Below are 19,613 nucleotides of genomic sequence, written 5' to 3'. Positions count from 1 at the left end.
CCTCCTCTCTAGCCGGAGTTCCTAGCAGGCAAGGGGAGCGGGTTGGCCTCCGCGTGGACCGCCCTCCGGACGCACTCACAGCTGTGCAGAGATGAAGGCGGCGCTGTCTCCTGACCGCTTAGGCAATCGGAGGAGCACGGCGATTCTTAGTCCACACCCTGGAGCTCATACTCCATGGAGAACAGGGAAAGACGAGTGCCACGACTCGGGTGGACAAATAATGTGGTTAGCCGGGCAGAGCGGCGCACGCTCTTTTAAACCGCAGCATGCGAGAGGCACACAGTGGTCAGATCCTGTGGGTTCTAGGCCAGCCAGGGATACTTAGTGAGACCGGTCTCAAAACAAACGTAAGGCCAAATCACCAACATAAGATGGTTATCAAAAGAAAAAGAAAGTTGCAGAGCGTGTGGAGGAAGGATCGGAGAGAAGGCAGTGAAAAGCACGCGTGGGAAAGCCACTCCCGCGGGAGGAGCAACGGAGAGGCGGCCTGCGCGTGTCAGGTGTTAGAAGCGTACGAGCGCTGGCCAGTGGGGAGCCAGGTCCTCACGCCACGTAGCTGAAGGCAGAGTCGGGGAAGGTGCACCTCACGGTGACTGACACGCACAAGCGACGCTCCAGGGAACGACCTGTCACTCGCTGAGCTAACCGCGCTAGCCCCTACCCGGCGTCAGGCCCTGACGTCTCCTACGCTATCCTTTGGTCTGTCTGTCCTCCCTATTCTGTAGTGCTCACGCTTGGGCTTCGCAGAGCCCGAAGCTCGGGACTGATTGACTAAGCCGCTTCCCAGCTTGGGGTTTGCGCCTGCGCTCACGCTCCGGGTAACACCCACATCTCGCGACTGACATTGCTGGCCAATCCGTGCGCCCGAATGCCGGTGGCCCGCCCTTCCATTATTTACATTCCAGAGAACAACTCCTTTTCTGTTTCTTCCGCTGCAGACCGTTCTCCCGGAAGTCCACCCGAGGCGGAACCGGAAGACCTTTTCGGGTACTGGTGCCACGTCCGTCGCTGTTTTGCCGAGTCCCTGAGTGGCACCTCGGAGGGCGCGATGGCAGATTGGACGCGCAGTGAGTACCTCTGAGGGTAGTAGGGGTAGGAGGCGAGGTCTGGAGCCGGAGACATCGCTCAGTTCTCGGTGGAGGGACCCGCGTCGGGTGGCGCTTTCATATTCCAGGAAACACGGGTAGACTGAAGCTGGCGCTGCCTTGGGACCGAAGCTGGCAAGGAATCACTTTTGTGTAGGGTTGATGTCAGGAGCTGGAAGCGGAGGGTCCAAGCAGGGTTAACAAATGAGGGGCCTGAGTGCCTCGGTTCACTTCCCGGTGCCTGTGTTCAGTATGACAGGTGATACTGACGCTTGGGGCCACACTAATGACCGTGCTGTGGTTGGCGGGACACAGTCGCCCTTTCTTTTGGGGTCTGGTTGCACCTGTTTGCTGGTGCCTTCCCCTTACGTGGGTCACATCGAGGCTGGTTTTTATGCTTCGTACGGGTGCCAGTCGCACTTAGGGAGGTGATTCTGTCGCATACCATGACAGAAATTCTTCATGTCTAGTCCCAGCCCATCGGAGTCAGGTTTCCACAGGCTCAGTGTTCGGGGTTTCCAGAGATCCTGAGTGGGTTGCAGAAGTGGGGCTAGATAGTATCTGCGGCAAAAGACCTTTCTTACACGTTTCCTGTACATGATTCCCAGGTCATCCTCACACAGCCTTCCTGTCACCTGCTTGGCTTTTTCCTATGTCTTTTCTATGCCCCTACCAGGATTTTCTCTTTTCCTTTCTGACCTGTCCCATCGCCACAGATGATGATTTCAGCTAAGGCAATGTTCATTTAGGTTCAGGAACAGTATACAAAAGGGTAGTAGATTGAGCCTGCTGGTTCCCCTGCCTATCCTTGCTTAGGCATGCACACAGGTGCTCTCACATGACCCATGCTACATGTCTGATGTAAAGGTGGTCCACCTGTTGGAACTGAGGGTGGGACCTGCTAAGTTAGTAGACACACATGGGCCAAATCTTCTTAGATGTCTTACTAGGCCAGACTCCACTGGAGTGAGGAGTCGGGCCACACTCATGAGTGAATGCTATCCTTCAGTCTCTGTCTCTTACAGCTCAGAGCTCAGGTGCTGTGGAGGAGATTATAGACCGAGAGAACAAGCGGATGGCCGACAGCCTGGCTTCCAAGGTTACCAGGCTCAAATCGGTCAGTGGTGGCCCTTGCTCCGTTGCATGTTTTACCTTGGTAGGTGGGGCTGTGAGGGGAGAAAAGAGGCCACGTGCTGTCCGTGAGGATGCTGACTCTAGTGATGCCACAGGTAACACCTTGCCCTTTTTAGCTTTTTCTGGTGATAGGTACCTAGCAAAGTCAGGGGTAAAGTCTGGCTAGTCTGAAGGGAAGATGGGTATGCTGTGTTCCTGTGCCCTTGCTTGACTCAGCCCTCTGTCTATCCCAACCAGCTGGCCTTGGACATTGATCGGGACACAGATGACCAGAATCGATACTTAGATAGCATGGTAAGCACCTGCACTACAGTCAGGCTACAGTTGGCTTTGCCCCCATGCTATCTGCTCTGCTGCCCCTACCCTGCAGTGCTGGTGTGGTTGGATAGTCAAGGGTCCCTACTCTATGTGATCCTTTCGGGTCTATTCCGCAGGACTCAGATTTCTCCAGTGTGACTGGCCTCCTCACAGGGAGTGTGAAGCGCTTTTCCACAGTGGCACGATCTGGGCGAGACAACCGGAAGCTTCTGTGTGGTATGGCTTTGGTCTTAATTGTGGCCTTCTTCATCCTCTCCTACCTCTTGTCGAGGACAAGGACGTGAGCCGATGGTGCCAAAGGGCAGCCAGGCTTTTCTACACCTGGTATCCTGGTTTCCTGAGGACCTGAATACAAAAAAAATATTCCTTTGAAGCTATCATCATGGGTCATTCATCTTCCTAAGTCAGGATAACTACAGCTGCTTCTGTCGTAATGAGCTCATGTTGGCTTGTCCTGTGTATGAAGGAGGAAGAAAGAAGCAAAACCCAACCCCACTCCCTGGTGCTAAAGACAAAGCAGAGCCAGAACCACATTGTATGAGAATGAGCCAGGTCTAAGCAAAGCGTCTGTGAGTCCTGAATGCACCCACTGGGGCCAACAGCCACACTCCTCAGCAGCCGATAGCCTAAGGGTCTTCTGTCCGGCCCTAACTTGTGTATGCCTGGCTTAGACTGTCTCTGTGTGTGAGGAGTCTTGAGCTGACACCAAACAGGATATGGCCATGAGCCCTCTCCAAATTATGGTCATCAGGATGGACATGGCATTGACTCCAGGTAGAGGCTGCTAATTCGGAATGGACCTGTGCTAGCCAAGAGTCAAGGATGTACCCACCAGTTGCTAGAAGAAAAGAGGCAAAGCTGTGGATAGAGGCGTGGACTGCAGCCCTTGCTAGAGGCACTGGACTAAGCTCCTCCTGGGCCTCAAGACCGTGTGTCCAGGAGCAGAGATGTCCTTGGGACTGAGAATCTTCCTAGTGCCAAAGATGTATCCAATCCATCCCCAGGCAAACAGACTGAGAATAGTACAGTGTGGCTTTTCAGAGTCAGGCAGTACTGGAGTGATCTCTGCTGGGGATCTTTATGGGGCTATGAAAGCATTTGTATAGGGGGAACTTTTAACCTTGAACGGAACCTGATTATACAGCCAGTCTCCCTCAGTGTGGGAGAGATTGTTACATAATTCCACAGACTTGCCTGTTTTCCTGGCCTTCCCTTCCTCCTTGGCCAGTCCCATTTGCACACAAACTGACCCTTCCTTCTTGGCCATTTGCACATAAACTGGCCAACAGTTTATAAGGGCCTAGTAGCACTTTTTGTCTTCACGTAAAATATCTTTAAGAAATGAACTTTGAAGTCCTGTGCTCTTTGACCTTACTCGTGTCTGTGTCCTCGTCTGTCTCTCTCTCCCTGGACTAGCTCACTGTCCACCTATGTGGCCATATCATGAGGCCCATCTGTTCATAACCACCACCTTTGAGTTCCAAGTTAAGCCAGGCTTTGCCACATTCTGGCCTTACTGACTGGAGCAATGCCTCAGTGTAGCACTAGGCACCCTCCCCCTTTTACCTTTATGGAGCAGCTTTTCTCTGCACACACTGACCTTGAGCTTATTTGGCTCTTCCACTGTGTGTGTCTGAGCCCCAGACCTGGAGGAAGAGAGGCATCCTTGGTTTTGACCATTGCCCCCACCAGGTTACAGCTCACTCGGTGCTGCTCCTGTGTAGCTTTGCTGTTTGCTCACCCCACACACTTCCAGCTGGGCTCATCCAGCTTGTGCCTCCTTCTTAGGCCTCCCTTTGCAGGCACTTCATTCTTGTGGACCAGGGCTTTGGCTTTTCCCTCTGCCTGTCACCAAGCGTGGCAATAGCTGCCCGCATCATTCTTTGATCTCGACCCACAGCAGGCATGTTTATGTTTCTGCTTTGTCTCCCTGGAACCTTGTATTGCTGACTTCTGCTTTCTGGGGATGTTGATAAACCCCGGGGTACTTTGCTGTATTGGTTTTGTGAGGTAGTCTCTAGCTGTGCATCCCAGGCTGCTCTTACACTATGTAGCCTAGGCTGGTCCCCAACCTATGATCCTCTGGCCCTAGCCTTCTGAATGGTGGCACTGCAGGCATGTGCACTCACACCTGGCTTACTGAGACACTTGGAATAGACAGTGCTCATCTTGCTGGTGCAAACTAGGTCTAAATTTCTACATTCGGGATAAGTTCCTCTGGAGCAGTATTCTTGCCATCCCTCTCTGAGATGCAAACCCCCAAACACATATACATCGTGGCTAGTTTTCTCCTCAGGTCCCCATGCTACTTCACCTGTCTCCATGGCTGTTTGTAGTTCTCCAGCTACTTCAGGGACCAGGGCTGTAGCTCTTGTCACATTTAGCTAGTGTTCTTTCTTGCATGAGTCATGTGATGGGTATACCAACTTCACGACCACTGGGTCAGATTAATCTCCAGGAGGGAGTAGCCATACCCTCCCAACTAAGGCCTTGTATCCCTGGCACTTGCCCTAATGTGTAGGTGGGACTCAAGAATTTGAGTTATTTTGAGCCAACCCTAGTCTGGCTGGCCTTGGGCACTGAAGTCCACCCTTGCCCAGTTTTCACAGATGCTTTTATCTCCCTGGCTTTGGGCAGGACAGCCACAGACTCACCAACTTCCTTCTGTGTGGCCTTTCTCTACCAATCTGAGGGGAGGATGGTGATTGCATTACCTCCTAAGGGCTGAGGGAGAAGGGCAAGTTGGCTGGGACAGACAGACAGAGGTTCCCATGGGTGTGTTGGATAAGGTTTTGCACTGACCTGCAAAGTTGAGGTGATATTTCATCCCTTAAAGCTGAGCCTGAGACCAGTGAAAACCTCTGCGGACATTGTCCCCAGGCCCAGCTGAGATGCCAGCTTTTTTTGCACACATCTTCCTCCTGTCTGTGGATGTTCAAGCTCCTCTAAGGTTTGTATTTAATAGCAGTTGAGAGGCTGTGTCCTTACATTGTTCCTGTGGTCAGAACCGGAAGCAGCAGCGTGAAAATGGCCATGTGTTCCGCCATGCCCAGGCCTTCCAGGCAGGTTGGCTGGAGTCATATCCCTTTGAAAGCCTGAAGGCCAGTGCTAACATGAGCGGTGTGAGGTGGTTGCATAACCTTACATGTATGGAGGTTTTTCACAAAGCACACACACACACACACACGGCATCAGTCAGCACTTTCTGTACCCCATTATCGAGGTGTTCTGGATTCTGGCTCTCGGAGAGAGCCTGAGTGTAGAGAAGAACCTGTGAAAGGAAGCTCAGATGTCAAGACTCCCAGGCTTTTTCCTTTCTCTGTAGGACCTCCAGGCCAGAAAGCCAAGACAGGGGCCCCTGGACAAGCTTTGTCCTTTCTCCAAGATAAACCCTTACAACTTCAATCTGTGGTTTATTAAATAAGTTGGACATGGCAGGAAACAAGGTCAACAAACACGAGATAGCATAGAAAAAAAATAACTTGTCAAAACCGTCCAAACTAGTATGCTCTGTGTAGTAGGGCCAGGCTGGCAGTGGACCCATTGGTGAAGTGCCTAATCCATTGTCAGCCCAGCTCATCTCTGGGAGGATTGTGGTCGTAGGCTGATGGGATGGAGAGGGGGCTATTCCACATCGACAACCAGGGGTGTCATGTAGTCGGAATGCCTGATGCCAAAGGTGACAATGGGGGCACAGTGCTTGTTCAAGGTCACCTAGAAGGAGGAGGAGGAGGAGGACCGTGAGGAGCATTCGTAGCCTGGGGATGAAGTGAGCTCAGTCCTTCCTGAACTTGGGGGCCAAGGTGACCAATATGAAGGCCACATTGTGCCCAGTAACTCTGTTACTTGGGACAGTGGGCTAGTCTCTGGGTATGAGGCTAGAGCCCAGGTTTCCTATAGCTAAAAGGTTACCAGCAGTGCCACTGCTGAGAGTTCATGAGATCCCAAGGGTGGCTGCCTCCCCCATTCACCCTTGCAGAATGTAGGCCCTCTCTACACATTCGGGATCATTTCCCCTGACCCCTATCTGACCCCTCTATTTCCTGGACCTTCTCAGGGCTGTGGGCTCCTGGTCCTGGCTTCATGGTCTTATCCCCTGGGGCCTCCACTCGGGCAGCCATGGTGTACTGTGGAGCCTTGAACTTGGTCACTTGAACATCAGTCTGACGGTATGCTGCAGGACCTGGAGTCTGGAAGTTGAAGAGGGCTCAGACAGGCTTCACTTTCACAGGGCACACGGTCACAGAGGATAGGGTTAGGTTTGGGACCTTGATCCACCAAAGGCACTCTTGAGCTGCCTGTCAGCCATGAGAGCAACATTCCACCGTTTATGGGATGGGATATTACTATCAATTTCCACCTCACTGTGGCAGTGGCATTCCCAGTATACCAATCTTGTGTCCACGCCTCTGGGGCTATGTGCAAGGCCCTTTTCCCTGTTGGGACACTATCCTCTTGGTCTTGAGGGTAGAGGCCAGGGGCTTGTGAGGTCAATAAACTCATGTAGTGCTACTGGGCATTATGTGCTCACCTCAGGCTCTTTGCACTAACTGTTAATATAGGAGGTAGACATTTCCTCCCCCAAGGAGCTCAAGGCTTTTTCCTCCCCCCCCCCTTCTTCCTTGCTTCCATGTACTCTATCTAAAATTAGGGTTTGTCCTCCAGGCAGTACTTCACAAACATCTTAGCTTGTTCTCAGTATCATCACATCTCCCAACTTGGTCTCCAGGCCCCTCCCCACTACTAAATGTAGCCCAAGTAGATGGCAGGCACCCAGGGGTGAAGAGGACCCAGGAACTTCAACAGGGCAGTTAAATAAATGGCTGGCGATTTGTGGGCCTTGGGGAAGAGAGTCAGAAAGGTCACTGGGGCCAGGCTTTGTACTCAGCCGGGGTGGCTTGCCTTGTGCAGGTCATCGCTGAAGCTGCCCAGCTTGCTGCGGCCCTTGATGGAGAAGGAGGGCTGGGAGACCTTGCCCACCGTGTGTGGCCCCATCACCACAGGCAGCATGTATGCGGCAGGGCCTGTGGGTGATGGGGAGCTCAGGCTGGGATAACCCTCTATCTGGGATACCCTTTACCTTTTGAAGTCCCATGTTGGGCTATCCCTCCTCCAACCCCTGCTGGGATCCCCAACTCCCTTCTGTCTGTCAGCTGACTGGGCCGAGGCAGACCTGGAGTGCTGTCCACTCGGAAGGTCTTGGTCCGGGCAGAAATGGAATGACTGGGTGCTGAGTCGAACACATGCTTGGTAGATTTCTCTGGAAAATAATCGCCTGGAGAGAAGGGAGGGTGTGCAGGAACAACAAGCATTTGGGCCTCTCCACCCACCCCCAACACTTGAGTGCCCATGAAGCATGTCCCAACAGTTAAGACAAGGCTTCTGGGGCCCAGCATTGTGGTTGAGTAGATTTTTGGGGGGAGAGGGGTCCATAGTAGAAATACTGGTTCCAGGGCTGTTTTTAAGCAGTGAGTGTGAGATCTGGTGTGGGCCTTGTCCCTGGACTCCAGGGACAGTAGGACTGGTGGGTTTCAGGCTCTGCTGTTCAGGCCTGATGGAGTCTCCAGAGTAGGAGGAATGAGGCTTTCTGGCCTTCACATAGCATATTAGGGCCTGGAACTGAAGTCAGGGGTCACTCACCCGGGCCAGGGGTCAGCATGGCCTTGGCATGGTAGCGCCCCAGGATGGAGTAGGCAGGGCCAAGGTCCTTGCCGGTCCTCAGTATCTTGGGGTTCACACTGTAGCGGGGCCCTGGGGAGCAATTCTCCGCCAAGAGCATGGGGGCCCCACGGAAGCTGTAGGCTGGTGCTCGAAGTTTGGTGGGTGTGTGCTTCACAAAGCCTGTGGGCACAGGGGCTCAGGGCTGCTGGAGGCAGACACCCTTCTCTCCACTGGAAGTCAAGGACTGAGCCCAGACCCATCCCAGGCTACACCATTTCTGGCTTCTTCCTCCCCCATCCCCAACAAGCCCCAGGGCCTTAGGCAATCTTACCAGTGGTAGGTGGAATCAGATACTTGGGTCCAGGACTGCTGTAGAGGGCCATGATGGGCCCCCGGGGACGATGGGGCCTCCAATTGCCCACCCATACCTCCTCTGCCATGGCTGGTTCTGTCCATGGACAAGAGGGTGACCAGGTGCTGGGATGCCCTGTCCCGACTCATTCTTGGCCCTCATGTTCCCGTCCCTGGTTCTGCTGATCCTGCATCTTGCAGGCCCAGTCCTTGCCCCATGGAGACATGGGGGTCTTGAGCAGTTACAAGCAGAGGGAGCTCTCCATTTGGTGTGCTGAGCTCACCCCTACCTAGTTCCAAGATATGGGTGAGAGTCATGCTTTCAGGACAGGCTCAGGGGAGCTGCCTGCTCTGGCCCTGCACTGACTATTCTCTTAGCTCTGAGGGAGCTTGGGCTGGACAGAGAACCCTGGGTGCAACTTTGCAAAGAGCTGCCTGGCAAGGGTCCAGAGCTTCTTGGCTGAGCTGTGTTCATGGCCCAGAGGGGAGCAATTGGGAGGCCTCACCTCCTTTGTGCAGGAATAGGCTTAGAGCAGCTTGGGACCCAGCTCCTCACCAGTGACCTGTCCCCCTGGCGTCTGTGCCAGGCAGATCCCTAAAAAGGAGCATGGAAAGAAAGCTTCCTTTTCTTCCCCAGTTTTGAGAACTGGGGAGGATCCCCTACCCCTGAGCTCTAGAATGTGGCTCTGTCCCACAAGGAGTTCTAGATCACAGTGTGTGTGATGGAGACAATGACCTCTGCCAAGGGCTCTCTTCAGACTTTCCAGAGACCCTGTCTTCAGAGAACCAACTCTCTAGGGAATCCACACCCTCTCAGGGGACCTTCCCTCTAGGGGGTACCCACATCTCCAGGGACCACATGCCTCTACCTCTTTAGAGACTCCCCAACTCTCCAAGGAGCTCTCACTCTTTCCAGAGACCACTTTCCACATCTAAGTTGTTTTTTTTTTTTTAACTGTTTGTGATGGCTGGGACAAATGTAGGTATAGTGAGGTTGCATGCTTCTGCTTAGCTTTGACCCATTAGAAGCCACTGATTTAGGGAAAGTGGGGGACAGGGTGTTCTGGATGTTGGGGATCTTGGAGTGGAGGATTGGGTTGGAGGCTTTGTGGAGTGCGGGGATCATACCTAGAGAGGTTGCTTTCTCCCTAGGCCTCCTCAGACCCTGCTGTCCTTTCAGCTTTCCTGCCAGTAAAGCCTACCTCTCAGGACCTCAGCTGTCCTTGGGAGCAGTCAGACCTTCCCTTCTTGACCTCATCAATATTGCTCTTCGGGTTCTGGCTCAGGTTGGGATCTCTTTCCTGGGGTGATTTTGGGAAGAGAGGCTGTTTGCGAAGCTCCCAAAGCCTGTGTACCAGCTGGCTGTGCTCCTGCTTTATTTATTATGCATGCCCCTGTGAGGAATCACCACTCTCATAGAGGGCCCTTCCCTGCCAGTGTGCCTGGGTTGGGCTCCTTTATCATGCCACAATAGACCCCACCCTTCCTGGGTACCTCCCCGGGTTCACGTGGTGTCTCAGGGCTGCTCTCCCACATTGCTTCTGGGAAGTGACCCTGTGTATGAATCTGTATCTTTGGTGTGTCCCTTAGGGTGCCCTTGATAGGAGTTTTTGTGTGTCCCTGAGTTGCAGGGAGAGGGAGAGAGAGAGAGAGAGAGAGAGAGAGAGAGAGAGAGAGAGAGAGAGAGAAGCCAGTGCCTGGGCTCAGGACGCTTTATTGATTTAACAGTTTGAGGGTGAATTTTTTTGTGAGGAAGCGGTGGTCTTAGCACATCCATGGCTGCTCGTGTGGCTGGTCCTGTCATTTATGGAAGTCAAGCTATGTTTCAGGCCTGCTTATGTGTCCTCTTGAGTGTCTAACACTTGTACCTGAAAGAGAAATGTGTGAGGTCCAGGAGAGCTGGGAACCAACAGCCCCAGAGGCAGACATACACCAGCGGGGTAGACAGGTTCCGACACACTGTGCTCTACCCCTCCTAGCACGTTGGGGAGGGGTTGGGTGCACAGGCTCTGCCTATGTGGGACATAGTCCTTGGGGTGGGAGAAGCAGGACTGAGGGGCTCTGGAAGCTTCTCTGTGAGGTCTCCACCTCAGCTTGCTGATGTAGATCTAGGGATGGGGAAGGACTGGTGATCAGGTCCCATGCATGGGTGGGTCTTGGAAGAACTGCAGACATTTGGGGATGGGAGTCCCAGCCCAGTTACCAGCAGCTTGACCAGTTGCTCCTTATGCTCCGGCTGCAGTTCATCGATGCAGGTCTTGAGCTCTGTCAGTGCTGACTTGGCTTTGTCATTGACATCGTACTTGCCCAGGGGCCCTTCAAAGAGCTCTTCTGGGGTTCCCACCAGCAGCGTTTGCAGGAATTCCATGAAAAACTCATTGTCATCCTCTGCTGTGGTCAGCCCTGTGTTGCATAGGGGAATATAATGCCAAGGGAGGGACTTGATCTCCTTCCCTGTCCCACATCTTTTTAGCTCGCCCAGGGCAACCTCCTGCAGAGCCCTTCCCCCATCACTGCTAGTGGGAGCTGCTGTGGTTTCCCCTCTGAGTTCCTCACGCCATCAGGGAAGGAACTGGGGATTCCTCCCCCCAAATCCCTGAGTTAGCTAGATTCAGAGGGCCAGGTCAAGTTGGATTGAGCCAGGGTGGATGTCATTGGCCTTGGTGGTGGGTTAGTGTTAACTCAGGATGGGTTGGGCTGGGACTCCGATACACAGATCCCTTGCATTTTGGTGGTGGGGGCTGTGACACAGGTAGGCATTATCTACCTGGCCCCAGGACTTCAGCCTCTTGGGACCCCCTGCCTTTGTAAAGGGCTAGGAATAAGGCCTAGACTTACCACAGACGCAGATCAGGGTTAGAGCCCCCAGCAGAAGCGTGCTGCTCCCCTTCATGGTGCCAGTCACAAGAACTGCTCGGGGGATACCAGGCTTTTATGTCTTACAAGTTGGCACCTTGCCTGGAGGCGTGGCACACCTATCAGGACCTGGCAGGACAACTGTGCCAGGCATGTCACTGTGCTCCACCAGGCGCCAAGAAGTGCCAGATTTGAGTGGATCATAAGGGGGCTGTTGGCAAACAAGTCGGGGTGAGTGGAATAAATCCCACTCTGGGTGAGTCTAGCACCAGTTGGTCAACAGGGAAGAGAGCCAAAGGTCACGCATGGCCTCCACGAAGCAGTGACAGTTTCTGGGATGGATCTAGATCTTACTGGGGTTGGAACCCCAACCTCTGCTTAATGAGTTGCCTGGTCCTAGTCTGTGTTTAGGCTGAGGCATCCCGACTACTGCAGGCAGAAGAAGAGCCTGGGAACATGAGGTCAAAGGGGTGGGGGGCTTCCTAGGGAGGGGGACCCAGGGCCACTGGAGGTCTGAAGTTGGAGGAAGTGTGCAGCTAAGGTAGGGTGGCCTGAGGAGAGTTGCAGCTGGGCGTGCTCCTACGGCTCTCCTATCCTCTGCTGCCACCTGGTGGTTTGATGGCCTCTCCTGCATGGCGCTGGTTGCGGATCTGCTCAGACTCAGGAGGCCCCCTCCTTCAGCACAGAATTCTCCCTTTTACCCGCTGTCAGAGTGGGGTCTGAACAGGGCGTCATGATATCCATCATTATTACCCCACCCTTTGCTTGCTTATACTTAGCCTTGCCTTTGCGGATGCTCTGCCTGACATAACCCTCAGAGCCTTGCTTTGTGCCCTTCAAGCACTGTCCTGATGTCAGTGGTTCTTGCCTACAAAGACTCCTGTTTATAACGAACATTCTCCAACCTCCTTTGCCAGCATGAAATTAACCTATTTATGTGCGTAAGTCTACAAGTGTGGGAATGGTTGTGCAATGCAGCATCTGTCACCGAAGTTAGTGGGAGAGCAGATTGGCCTCTTCCCTTGTTGTCGCGCTCACCTTGGGTCATCTTTAAATTCTGTCTCTGGGGCCCACATAGATTAGTGAGGAAGGGGGCTTGGTGACAATCTTGGCAGCCCCTGAGTTTGATCTTCAGAACTCACACAATGGAAGAAGAGAGCTGACTCTTGCAAATAGCATCTCCAGAGACTTGGCGGGGACACCTGTTTGGAAGGAGCCCCCACCCCCTCTTCAAATTTTGGCACAGAATTGGCTCTTTCAATGTTTTGTGCACTCCTGTAATCCCAGCACTCAGGGAGGCAGAGGCAGGTGGATCTCTGTGAGTTGGAGGCCAGCCCTGGTCTACAAAGTGAGTCCAGGACAGCCAGGACTACACAAAGAGACAAACAAACAAACAAAAGACTGGTTTAGCTTTCTCTTTACATTGTCCTCCAGCAGGGTTACAAGTAGAACAAGTCCCCCTCCCCCCGTGGTGTCCGGTTTGCAGTTATTCCACTTGCATACCTCAGACCCTCAGCAGCTGGTTGACACTACTGTGCAGGCTAGCCTGGGATAAACATTGGAGTTCCTATGCTGCCTGCCCCTGTATACTTCTCTTATCTTACTGTAGCAACCTCATACCCCAAACATTTGTCCCTTCTCCTCTCTTCTCCTGTGGGTTTCATCCTCTACCTCTTCAGATTTCATGTCAAGGCTATCCTCTAGCCATGGAAAATGTTTGCAGAAGTAGCCCTTTCACATTTCATTCAATATACCCTCTGACCCTCCGGTCTTGCCTCCTCTGGTACCTGAGCTCTGCAGTCAGTTGGGATCACACTTCCTGGCTCACATCATGTCCAGACACTTGTATTTGTTGTCTCGCCATTTACAGTCACTCCTTGGCCTATGCCCTCCACCTCTGGTACTGTCTTGTGTTAGTTAGTTTTTGCCAGGTTGACCCAAGCTTAGACATATCTTGGGAGGAAGGCATCTCAACTGGAGAATTGCCTCTATTGGACCGGCCTGTGGGAGAACCTGCGGCACGGTATTTTCTTGAGTAGTGATTGATGGGGAAGCCTCAGCCCTCTGTGGGCAGTATCACTCCTAGCTAAGTGGTCCTGGGTGGTAGAAGAAGGCAAGCTGAGCAAGCCACGAGGAGCAAGCCAGGAAGCAGCATTTCTCCATGGCTGCTGCTTCAGTTCCTGCCTCCAGGCTCCTGCCCTGACTGGCCTCAGTGATGGTGGGGTATGGAAATGTAAGCCGCAGAGGCTTTCCTTCCCACGCGGCTTTCTGGTCACTGTGTTTCAGAACAGCAATGCAAAGCTAACTAGAACACATGGCTTTTTCTGAAAAAGCCCCATGAAAACCATGTTGCACTGAAAACTCTTGTGGAAAGTTTTTTTGTTTGTTTTGAGATAGGGTTTCTCTACTTGGTCTTGGCTGTCCTGGAACTCTATAGGTAGACCAGCTGGCCTCAGTCTCACAGAGATCCTCCTACTTCGCAGAATACAGGGATCAAACGTGTGCACCACCACACCCACCCTCTTGTAGAAATTTTAACTTCATTAAAATACCGAGGCTATGAACCAAGTGAGTTGCTCTATGCTGTTAATAAGTTGGGATCAAACTGGCTTTGTTCACAGACACATTCATTCTGCAGTTGACTGGCTGTCTTGTAGAATGCTGTCTTCTGAGCCTGCAAGCCATTACCACTTTCATCGGAGGCAGCTATGACTATTCATGAATGATGCTCAAGGCTGGTCCTGTTGCCATTCCCTCACAGAAGGAAGGGGTGAGGTTCCTCAAACCCTCACCTGAGATCTCAGCTACTCCTTCCTGTACTTCCCTGTCAGCTGCATGTAACTCTGTCTCCCAAGACAGAATATTTAGAGTGGAAGGTTAACCAAAGGGGGTACTCCATCTATTCATCTCTGGGGAAGTCAGGATCCATGTGGGGTGGTGCTTTGTTGGCCAAACAGCTGTTTGAGTCCCCCACACTCCTGTAAGTAAGCCCTCACCCATTCCCTGGATGAAGACCTTGGTACTGGTTTGTCAAGCTGAACTTGGATGGAATCGTACTCTGGTCTGTCATTGGCACATGCGTAGGTGTAGGAAAAGTTCCTGTTAACAAGTCTTAACAGAACTTGTCTGGTAACCAGCTCATCTAAACCTGCACTGGCAGTTGTTTACAGTTACCTTTCGTATTATCTTAACGGCTCATCTCTGAGGCAAGGCGTGGCCTTCTGTGGCAGTCACAGTTCCACCCTTACGGGCACACAGTTCTGCCAGCTGGTACCACGTTCACAACAGTGCACTGTCGGAGACGAAGGAGGCAGGCCACCGACCTAGAGCTCAAGATCCCCTCCGGAGTGGCCGTGCCACCAGAGAACACCACGCCAGGCTGACCTCAAACCACAGCTTCTGGGAATGGAATTCTGCAGAGGTTCATCGTCTCTGAGCTGCTCGTTTCAGTGACAATGAAGCTGAAAGCAAATTTGTTTCAAAACAGCATTCTATTGTAGTAATGTACACCACAGGAACTGACATGTGTCAAGAACAATGTTACACTGCAGGGGAAAGGTGGGCTAGGGTTCTGTGAGTAGGTGGTCTCGGTAGCCATGCGCTTGGTATGCTGACCTGTGGCGTTTATAGAAAGGTGCCCAAAGTAGTTTTTGGGTTATGGATTGCCCACATTTGTTTGTTTTATTTTGGGGGGAGGGGCATTTGAGAGAGGGCTTCTCTCTGTAGCCCTAGCTGTCCTGCAACTCACTTTGTAGACCACGGTGGCCTTGAACTCACAGAGATCCACCTGTACCATCACCGCGTGTCCAGATTACCCAGTATTTAATGCTTTCAGCTTTAGCACAGGCCTCCATAGGTGTCTCGGCTTTGTTTGTAGTTTGGACTTTGGCTTAGATTTTTCACCAAACCTACTTTAATTAGGATTCGTAAGCACCTTTACCTCCCTTCCAACTCTGGCGACCTTAAGTAGGAGATCAGTAGGGACGGAGACAATAATTTATTTTGAAATAAGGTTCTGAAAGCACTCCAGCTCTTTCTGCTTCCTGCTGTGGCAAACACACTTCCCAAAAAGTTCTTTGAAAGAAAGGGCACACCCAGGGAAGTCTCCGACTCACCATTTGCTGGTGTTGGGTGGCTCTGCTATTGACCAGTGGACCAGAAAACAAATCTGTTGCTGGCCAGTGTCGGGGCTACTTCTTTTTGCCCATATGAGGTAAAAGCCGTTGGCCTTTGGGATTCCCCTGAATAATGTGGGATTCAAGTCACTGGGGATGGCTGTGATTGGACAGATGCTGGGCCATGGTCTGTCAGGACTCATGAATATATCGTCACCTTTCTAGTGAGGCCTGGCTCCCCTCTCCAGATGGCATTTTTTTCTTTTAGACCAAGGAGAGCAAGTTTCGTTTTGAAAGATTGAATCAGCAGGAAAGGTTGCCTGCGTTTCTTCTCCGGCGCCTTGCGTGTCTGTGAAGAACGTCCTGCAGTGCTCTCTGAAGGGCCGCACTTCCCTATCTGTACCACCTCTGCATTCGACCCGTGCCCTCAGTGGCCTCTTCTCAGAGGCCTCCTTGATCACCTGGTTGTTTGTGTCAACTTGACAGAATTTAGAATTACCTGAGAGAAGGGCCTCCAGGCACGCCTTGGGGGGTGGTGGTGGTGGTGGTGCAGCTTATGTTAATCCGTGTGGAAAGACACATTAATTGTGGGAAGGACCATTCCCTGGGCTGGGGATCCTGAACTGTAGAAAAGAGAGAGCAGCTCTCCTTTCTAGCCCCTCCTCTTCGTTTTTTCCAGACAGGGTTTCTCTGTGCAGCCCTGTCAGTCCTGGAACACTGTAGACCACGCCTGTTGACCAGGCTGGCCTTGAACTCAGAGACCTGCCGGCCTTTGTCTCCCAAGCACTGGAATTAAAGGCACAGGCCACCAACTGCCTGGCGTTGCCCTCTGATTCCTGATTGTAGCCACAGTGTGGCCAGCGCCCTCACTCAGCCTTCCTCCACTGTGACTTCCCCACCACGAAGAACTGTAACTTGAACTGAGCCGGAATAAAACCCTTTCTCAAATTGCTTTAGTCAGAGTATTTTATCGTAGCAACAGGAAAAGAAACCAAGAAACTTGAAGCAATGGGCCGTGCTAGCAAAGCTCTGGCCGATTGTCCCTGTCCCAGGGATAGGCTCAGATTTGCAGGTGTTGCAACTCACTTTATTGGCTCCCAAGTCACAGCTGCCCACTAGAAAATTCCAGGGCAGCTAGAATCTCTTCGGCAAGTAGCAACTTCATGTCCCTTGATGAGGACAAAGCCCATGCTGTTGACTTGTGTGGGTGGCTTAGTCCATGAAAGGGGCAGGCAGACAAGATGGCTTTCCTCAGGTAACGCGTCACTCTAACTCCCACGGTAGGTGGTGTAGGACCATGGGCTCAGCAGCAGAGGTACGTGGAACTTCTGTGTTTCCTTCGCAATAGTGAAAACAACCTAGGAGAAGCAGAGAAGGCACCTGAGGACAGTGAAGAGGGCAAGTCCTTCCTGCAACAGCCCCAGAGCCTTCCAAACTGCAGTAGGTCAGATGCTATGGTGGCAGCCTACAAGTGGGAGACACTCAGATAAAGTCTGATGTTATGGTGTGAGTGGTGTCTCTAAGAGGAGATGTAAAGGTCTTGGTCACTAGCTGGTGGGCTTTAGAAAAGTGCTTTGATCCTGGGGGCTCTGATCTGACCAAGTCAACTTGTCATTAACTGGCTTTATCATGTGATGACATCATTAGTAGGTCCTGAAACTTGGAGGTGGGTCCTACTGGAGGAAGGCCCTTGGGTAGAGTCCTACAGAGCTGTGTCTTTCCTTGTGTTCCTTTCTGTTACAGGAGGTGACAGCTCTCCTTCTCTATGTGCCCCCATCACCATGGTGAATGCACGGAGCCAAGCAATCATGGGCTGAAAGAATGAGCCCAAATGAGCACAACTTGCCTTCAAGTTGTGTTAGTGACGCAGAAGTAACTAACACATCCAGTGCCCAGAGTCTGGGCTCAGATGAGAAGCTGTCTACAAAGGAAGATGAAGCACTCTCAGCCTGGCCTCTCCCTCTCACCCGCCTGATTCGGGGGCAGCTCAGTGTGTCATCATCAAGAAATATTAATGGTGTCTCAGGTCCCTGGACACCTTCTGAGAGCACAAAGGAGGTGAGTTCACTCATTCGCAGCCACCCTGGCAGTGGTGGGGCCAGTCTGCCCTTGGCCTAGAAGACTGGTTGTGGTCAAAAGTGAGTCAGGGCCCAACTGCTCCACCTACCCATGGCCCTCACCTCTACATATGGGTAAAAGCTCTCCTGACCCCGCTCTTTCCAGTAGCGCTCTGTGTCGAAGGTCAGCTTATAGGTGCCTGGCTTTATCTGGCCTGGCTTCAGGAGCCCAGGACAGCGACCGTCCAGGTTTGTGTAGCTGCAAAGAGACAATGGGGAGAAGAGCTGAGAAACCTCCCTTCCCTAGCTGTATGTCGACATCCTCAGAGGAGTCCCAGTCTCACACAGGAGCTCACATGGGGCTGGGGAGGTCAGTTCCTCAGGATAGCTCCACACTGCCTATTTAGGAAATCATAGAGCAGAGAACCTCCTGCTTTTGTGGAGATAAAACCCCCCAGCTTTTGTGAAGTCTGAACTAGGAGGGGACAAGCAACGCCTTGTTCCCACAGGCAGGTCAGAAGGGAGGGGATGGAAGATCCCGGCCCCCAGCAGAGCATGTACCAAGGGCATGGCCAAGGTCAGGGCCTCAGCCTGGCTCACTGATCTTGAAAGGTTAGTACCGGACCAGAGTGGAGTCTTAGCTTTTATCTCATCTCTCTTGTCTGAGCCTCCCTCTGTGAAAGAGGTTACAGGACTGGTGAACAGCTACTGAGAACAGATGATTATAGAAATAAAGTGCTCAGCCTTCAGACTGACACAGGTGACTGAGGCCTTTATTTTCTACAGGCCCTCTCTCGTTGGCTCACCTTCCACAAGGCCCACGGGGCTGCCTGACAGGCAAGCCCTCAACAAAGCTTTCTCAGACATTTCATGACATTGTCCCAGGCATGCACATCTGGCGAAAAAGCTATTGTCACCGCCCCCGGTGTATCAGACGACTCAGGGATCAACAGGGCAGCGGTCGGTCCTTCCTTTCAACACCTCAGTGTCCACACCAGACTCAGTCCCACTCACTGTTGCCCTGGCCTCACTGCTCCATCTCACTGCCTAAGGCCTTCCCCAAGTGGGAGCCAGGAAGGACACCCCATGCTGCTAGAGCTCACATCTCCCAGCCCAGACACTGCCTCCTACCTTGTTCTCAGCTCCATCCACTGCTGGGCAGGGGCCTCCAGGCGAGATAAACGGAGGCAGAGGCCTTGGGCAGGCAGCCCTGAGGCCGTGTCTAGCACATGAGTGGTCAGTGGACTGCCCTCCGTAGCCATGTCACCAGCCTGAGCAGAGACAGAGTCAGTGCGATCACCTTGGGGCCTGTATGCACAGGCCCAACTGGCTCTTCAATTCAGTTGTGAGGAGAGCAACCAAACAGCTCTACTGCCTAGGGGCAGGCTGAATTACTGAGTTGCGGAATGAGGTGCCAAGTGCTAAACAAAGCTGACCTGTGCCCTCCAGTGCCCCTGCCTGGGCACCACCCTCTCACCCTTGTATGAGCCCTTCAGTTTCAGCTGGTCAGTGGCCTTAGCTTCCCTTAGCTTTCCTACCTCCCTGGCTCCTGGGCCTCCAACCTCCCACACCAGCCTTTCTCCCTGTCTCCTTAAGTTTGAGACAGGAATTCTGAGGGAACAAGCCAACTCCTCACCGGAAGGTGGCCCAGGTGTCTCTGGAGCGTCATCAGCCGCGGGGCGGTCCTGGAACTCATGTCCTGCCCCGGAGCTCCAGTCTGTGCTACAGTCACAGGCAGTCACCCTGCCAGCCTCAACAAGCTCTTCTCGTCAGCCCGGATCAGCTCGACCCCAGGCCCCGCCCCAACTCCTGGGGCCACCTATTTGAACACAGCTGGAGAAGCCGCCTTTCCTGGCAGCCTGCTCTGATTTGGGGCCTGAGGGTTGGTGACTTTAAAAAGAGTAGGGAGGGGTGGAAGGGCCTATTGGCAACTGTGGAAAGAGGGTTGTTGAGGGGAGGGCTGGTCCTGAAGGAGGCGGGGCCCGTGGGGCCTAATGTAAAGACTGGCTGGAAATTGTTTAGGTGGCTGGGTCAGG

General features: G+C 52.8%; 4 protein-coding genes across 6 annotated transcripts; 1 reads left to right on the top strand and 3 right to left on the bottom strand.

The window, feature by feature from the left end:
• Positions 1–104: 104 nt before the first annotated feature.
• Positions 105–3,883, top strand: Bet1l (Bet1 golgi vesicular membrane trafficking protein like). 2 transcript variants are annotated; one of them, XM_060382236.1, is made up of 4 exons: positions 105–1,067; positions 2,111–2,314; positions 2,457–2,513; positions 2,654–2,793. In XM_060382236.1, the coding sequence occupies exons 1-3, from the start codon at positions 869–871 to the stop codon at positions 2,471–2,473; spliced, it is 420 nt and encodes a 139-aa protein (XP_060238219.1). In that variant the 5' UTR covers positions 105–868; the 3' UTR covers positions 2,474–2,513; positions 2,654–2,793. The 2 variants fall into 2 exon arrangements, with proteins under 2 accessions (XP_060238219.1, XP_021501846.1); XM_021646171.2 differs by having other exon boundaries at positions 733–1,067; positions 2,111–2,202; positions 2,654–3,883.
• Positions 3,884–5,900: 2,017 nt separating this feature from the next.
• Cimap1a (ciliary microtubule associated protein 1A) lies at positions 5,901–8,773 on the bottom strand. The gene is made up of 6 exons (XM_060390633.1): positions 8,530–8,773; positions 8,178–8,378; positions 7,711–7,812; positions 7,427–7,561; positions 6,587–6,720; positions 5,901–6,251 (listed from the first exon to the last, which is right to left on the bottom strand). The coding sequence occupies exons 1-6, from the start codon at positions 8,636–8,638 to the stop codon at positions 6,162–6,164; spliced, it is 771 nt and encodes a 256-aa protein (XP_060246616.1). The 5' UTR covers positions 8,639–8,773; the 3' UTR covers positions 5,901–6,161.
• A 1,474-nt stretch (positions 8,774–10,247) lies between these two features.
• On the bottom strand, positions 10,248–11,814 carry Scgb1c1 (secretoglobin family 1C member 1). The gene is made up of 3 exons (XM_021646160.2): positions 11,388–11,814; positions 10,753–10,952; positions 10,248–10,417 (listed from the first exon to the last, which is right to left on the bottom strand). The coding sequence occupies exons 1-3, from the start codon at positions 11,440–11,442 to the stop codon at positions 10,385–10,387; spliced, it is 288 nt and encodes a 95-aa protein (XP_021501835.1). The 5' UTR covers positions 11,443–11,814; the 3' UTR covers positions 10,248–10,384.
• A 4,658-nt stretch (positions 11,815–16,472) lies between these two features.
• On the bottom strand, positions 16,473–19,352 carry LOC110553896 (5-hydroxyisourate hydrolase). Of its 2 annotated transcripts, none has more exons than XM_021646162.2 (4): positions 19,214–19,352; positions 18,709–18,848; positions 17,701–17,836; positions 16,473–16,878 (listed from the first exon to the last, which is right to left on the bottom strand). In XM_021646162.2, the coding sequence occupies exons 1-4, from the start codon at positions 19,271–19,273 to the stop codon at positions 16,789–16,791; spliced, it is 426 nt and encodes a 141-aa protein (XP_021501837.1). In that variant the 5' UTR covers positions 19,274–19,352; the 3' UTR covers positions 16,473–16,788. The 2 variants fall into 2 exon arrangements, with proteins under 2 accessions (XP_021501837.1, XP_021501838.1); XM_021646163.2 differs by having other exon boundaries at positions 19,116–19,223.
• Positions 19,353–19,613: the final 261 nt, after the last annotated feature.

The sequence above is a fragment of the Meriones unguiculatus genome, chromosome 1, assembly GCF_030254825.1.
Source record: "Meriones unguiculatus strain TT.TT164.6M chromosome 1, Bangor_MerUng_6.1, whole genome shotgun sequence".
Lineage (NCBI taxonomy): Eukaryota > Metazoa > Chordata > Mammalia > Rodentia > Muridae > Meriones > Meriones unguiculatus.
This window is presented reverse-complemented; position numbering and strand designations above follow the sequence as displayed.

What these genes read in the sequence shown, in the direction of transcription:
- Bet1l (XM_021646171.2), top strand. Translation starts at nt 869, where the DNA reads ATGCCGGTGGCCCGCCCTTCCATTATTTACATTCCAGAGAACAACTCC. An exon ending in GATGGCAGATTGGACGCGCA is followed by an intron (nt 1,068 to 2,110) that starts GTGAGTACCTCT and finishes TGTCTCTTACAG; the next exon opens with CTCAGAGCTCAGGTGCTGTG. An exon ending in AGGTTACCAGGCTCAAATCG is followed by an intron (nt 2,203 to 2,456) that starts GTCAGTGGTGGC and finishes TATCCCAACCAG; the next exon opens with CTGGCCTTGGACATTGATCG.
- Cimap1a (XM_060390633.1), bottom strand. Translation starts at nt 8,638, where the DNA reads ATGGCAGAGGAGGTATGGGTGGGCAATTGGAGGCCCCATCGTCCCCGG. An exon ending in TCTGATTCCACCTACCACTG is followed by an intron (nt 8,379 to 8,529) that starts GTAAGATTGCCT and finishes CTGTGCCCACAG; the next exon opens with GCTTTGTGAAGCACACACCC. An exon ending in GCACAAGGCAAGCCACCCCG is followed by an intron (nt 6,721 to 7,426) that starts GCTGAGTACAAA and finishes TCCAGACTCCAG; the next exon opens with GTCCTGCAGCATACCGTCAG.
- Scgb1c1 (XM_021646160.2), bottom strand. Translation starts at nt 11,442, where the DNA reads ATGAAGGGGAGCAGCACGCTTCTGCTGGGGGCTCTAACCCTGATCTGC. An exon ending in AACCCTGATCTGCGTCTGTG is followed by an intron (nt 10,953 to 11,387) that starts GTAAGTCTAGGC and finishes TATGCAACACAG; the next exon opens with GGCTGACCACAGCAGAGGAT. An exon ending in AGCAACTGGTCAAGCTGCTG is followed by an intron (nt 10,418 to 10,752) that starts GTAACTGGGCTG and finishes TTTCTCTTTCAG; the next exon opens with GTACAAGTGTTAGACACTCA.
- LOC110553896 (XM_021646162.2), bottom strand. Translation starts at nt 19,273, where the DNA reads ATGAGTTCCAGGACCGCCCCGCGGCTGATGACGCTCCAGAGACACCTG. An exon ending in GACACCTGGGCCACCTTCCG is followed by an intron (nt 18,849 to 19,213) that starts GTGAGGAGTTGG and finishes GTCTCTGCTCAG; the next exon opens with GCTGGTGACATGGCTACGGA. An exon ending in GCTTTTACCCATATGTAGAG is followed by an intron (nt 16,879 to 17,700) that starts GTGAGGGCCATG and finishes TGCTTCTCCTAG; the next exon opens with GTTGTTTTCACTATTGCGAA.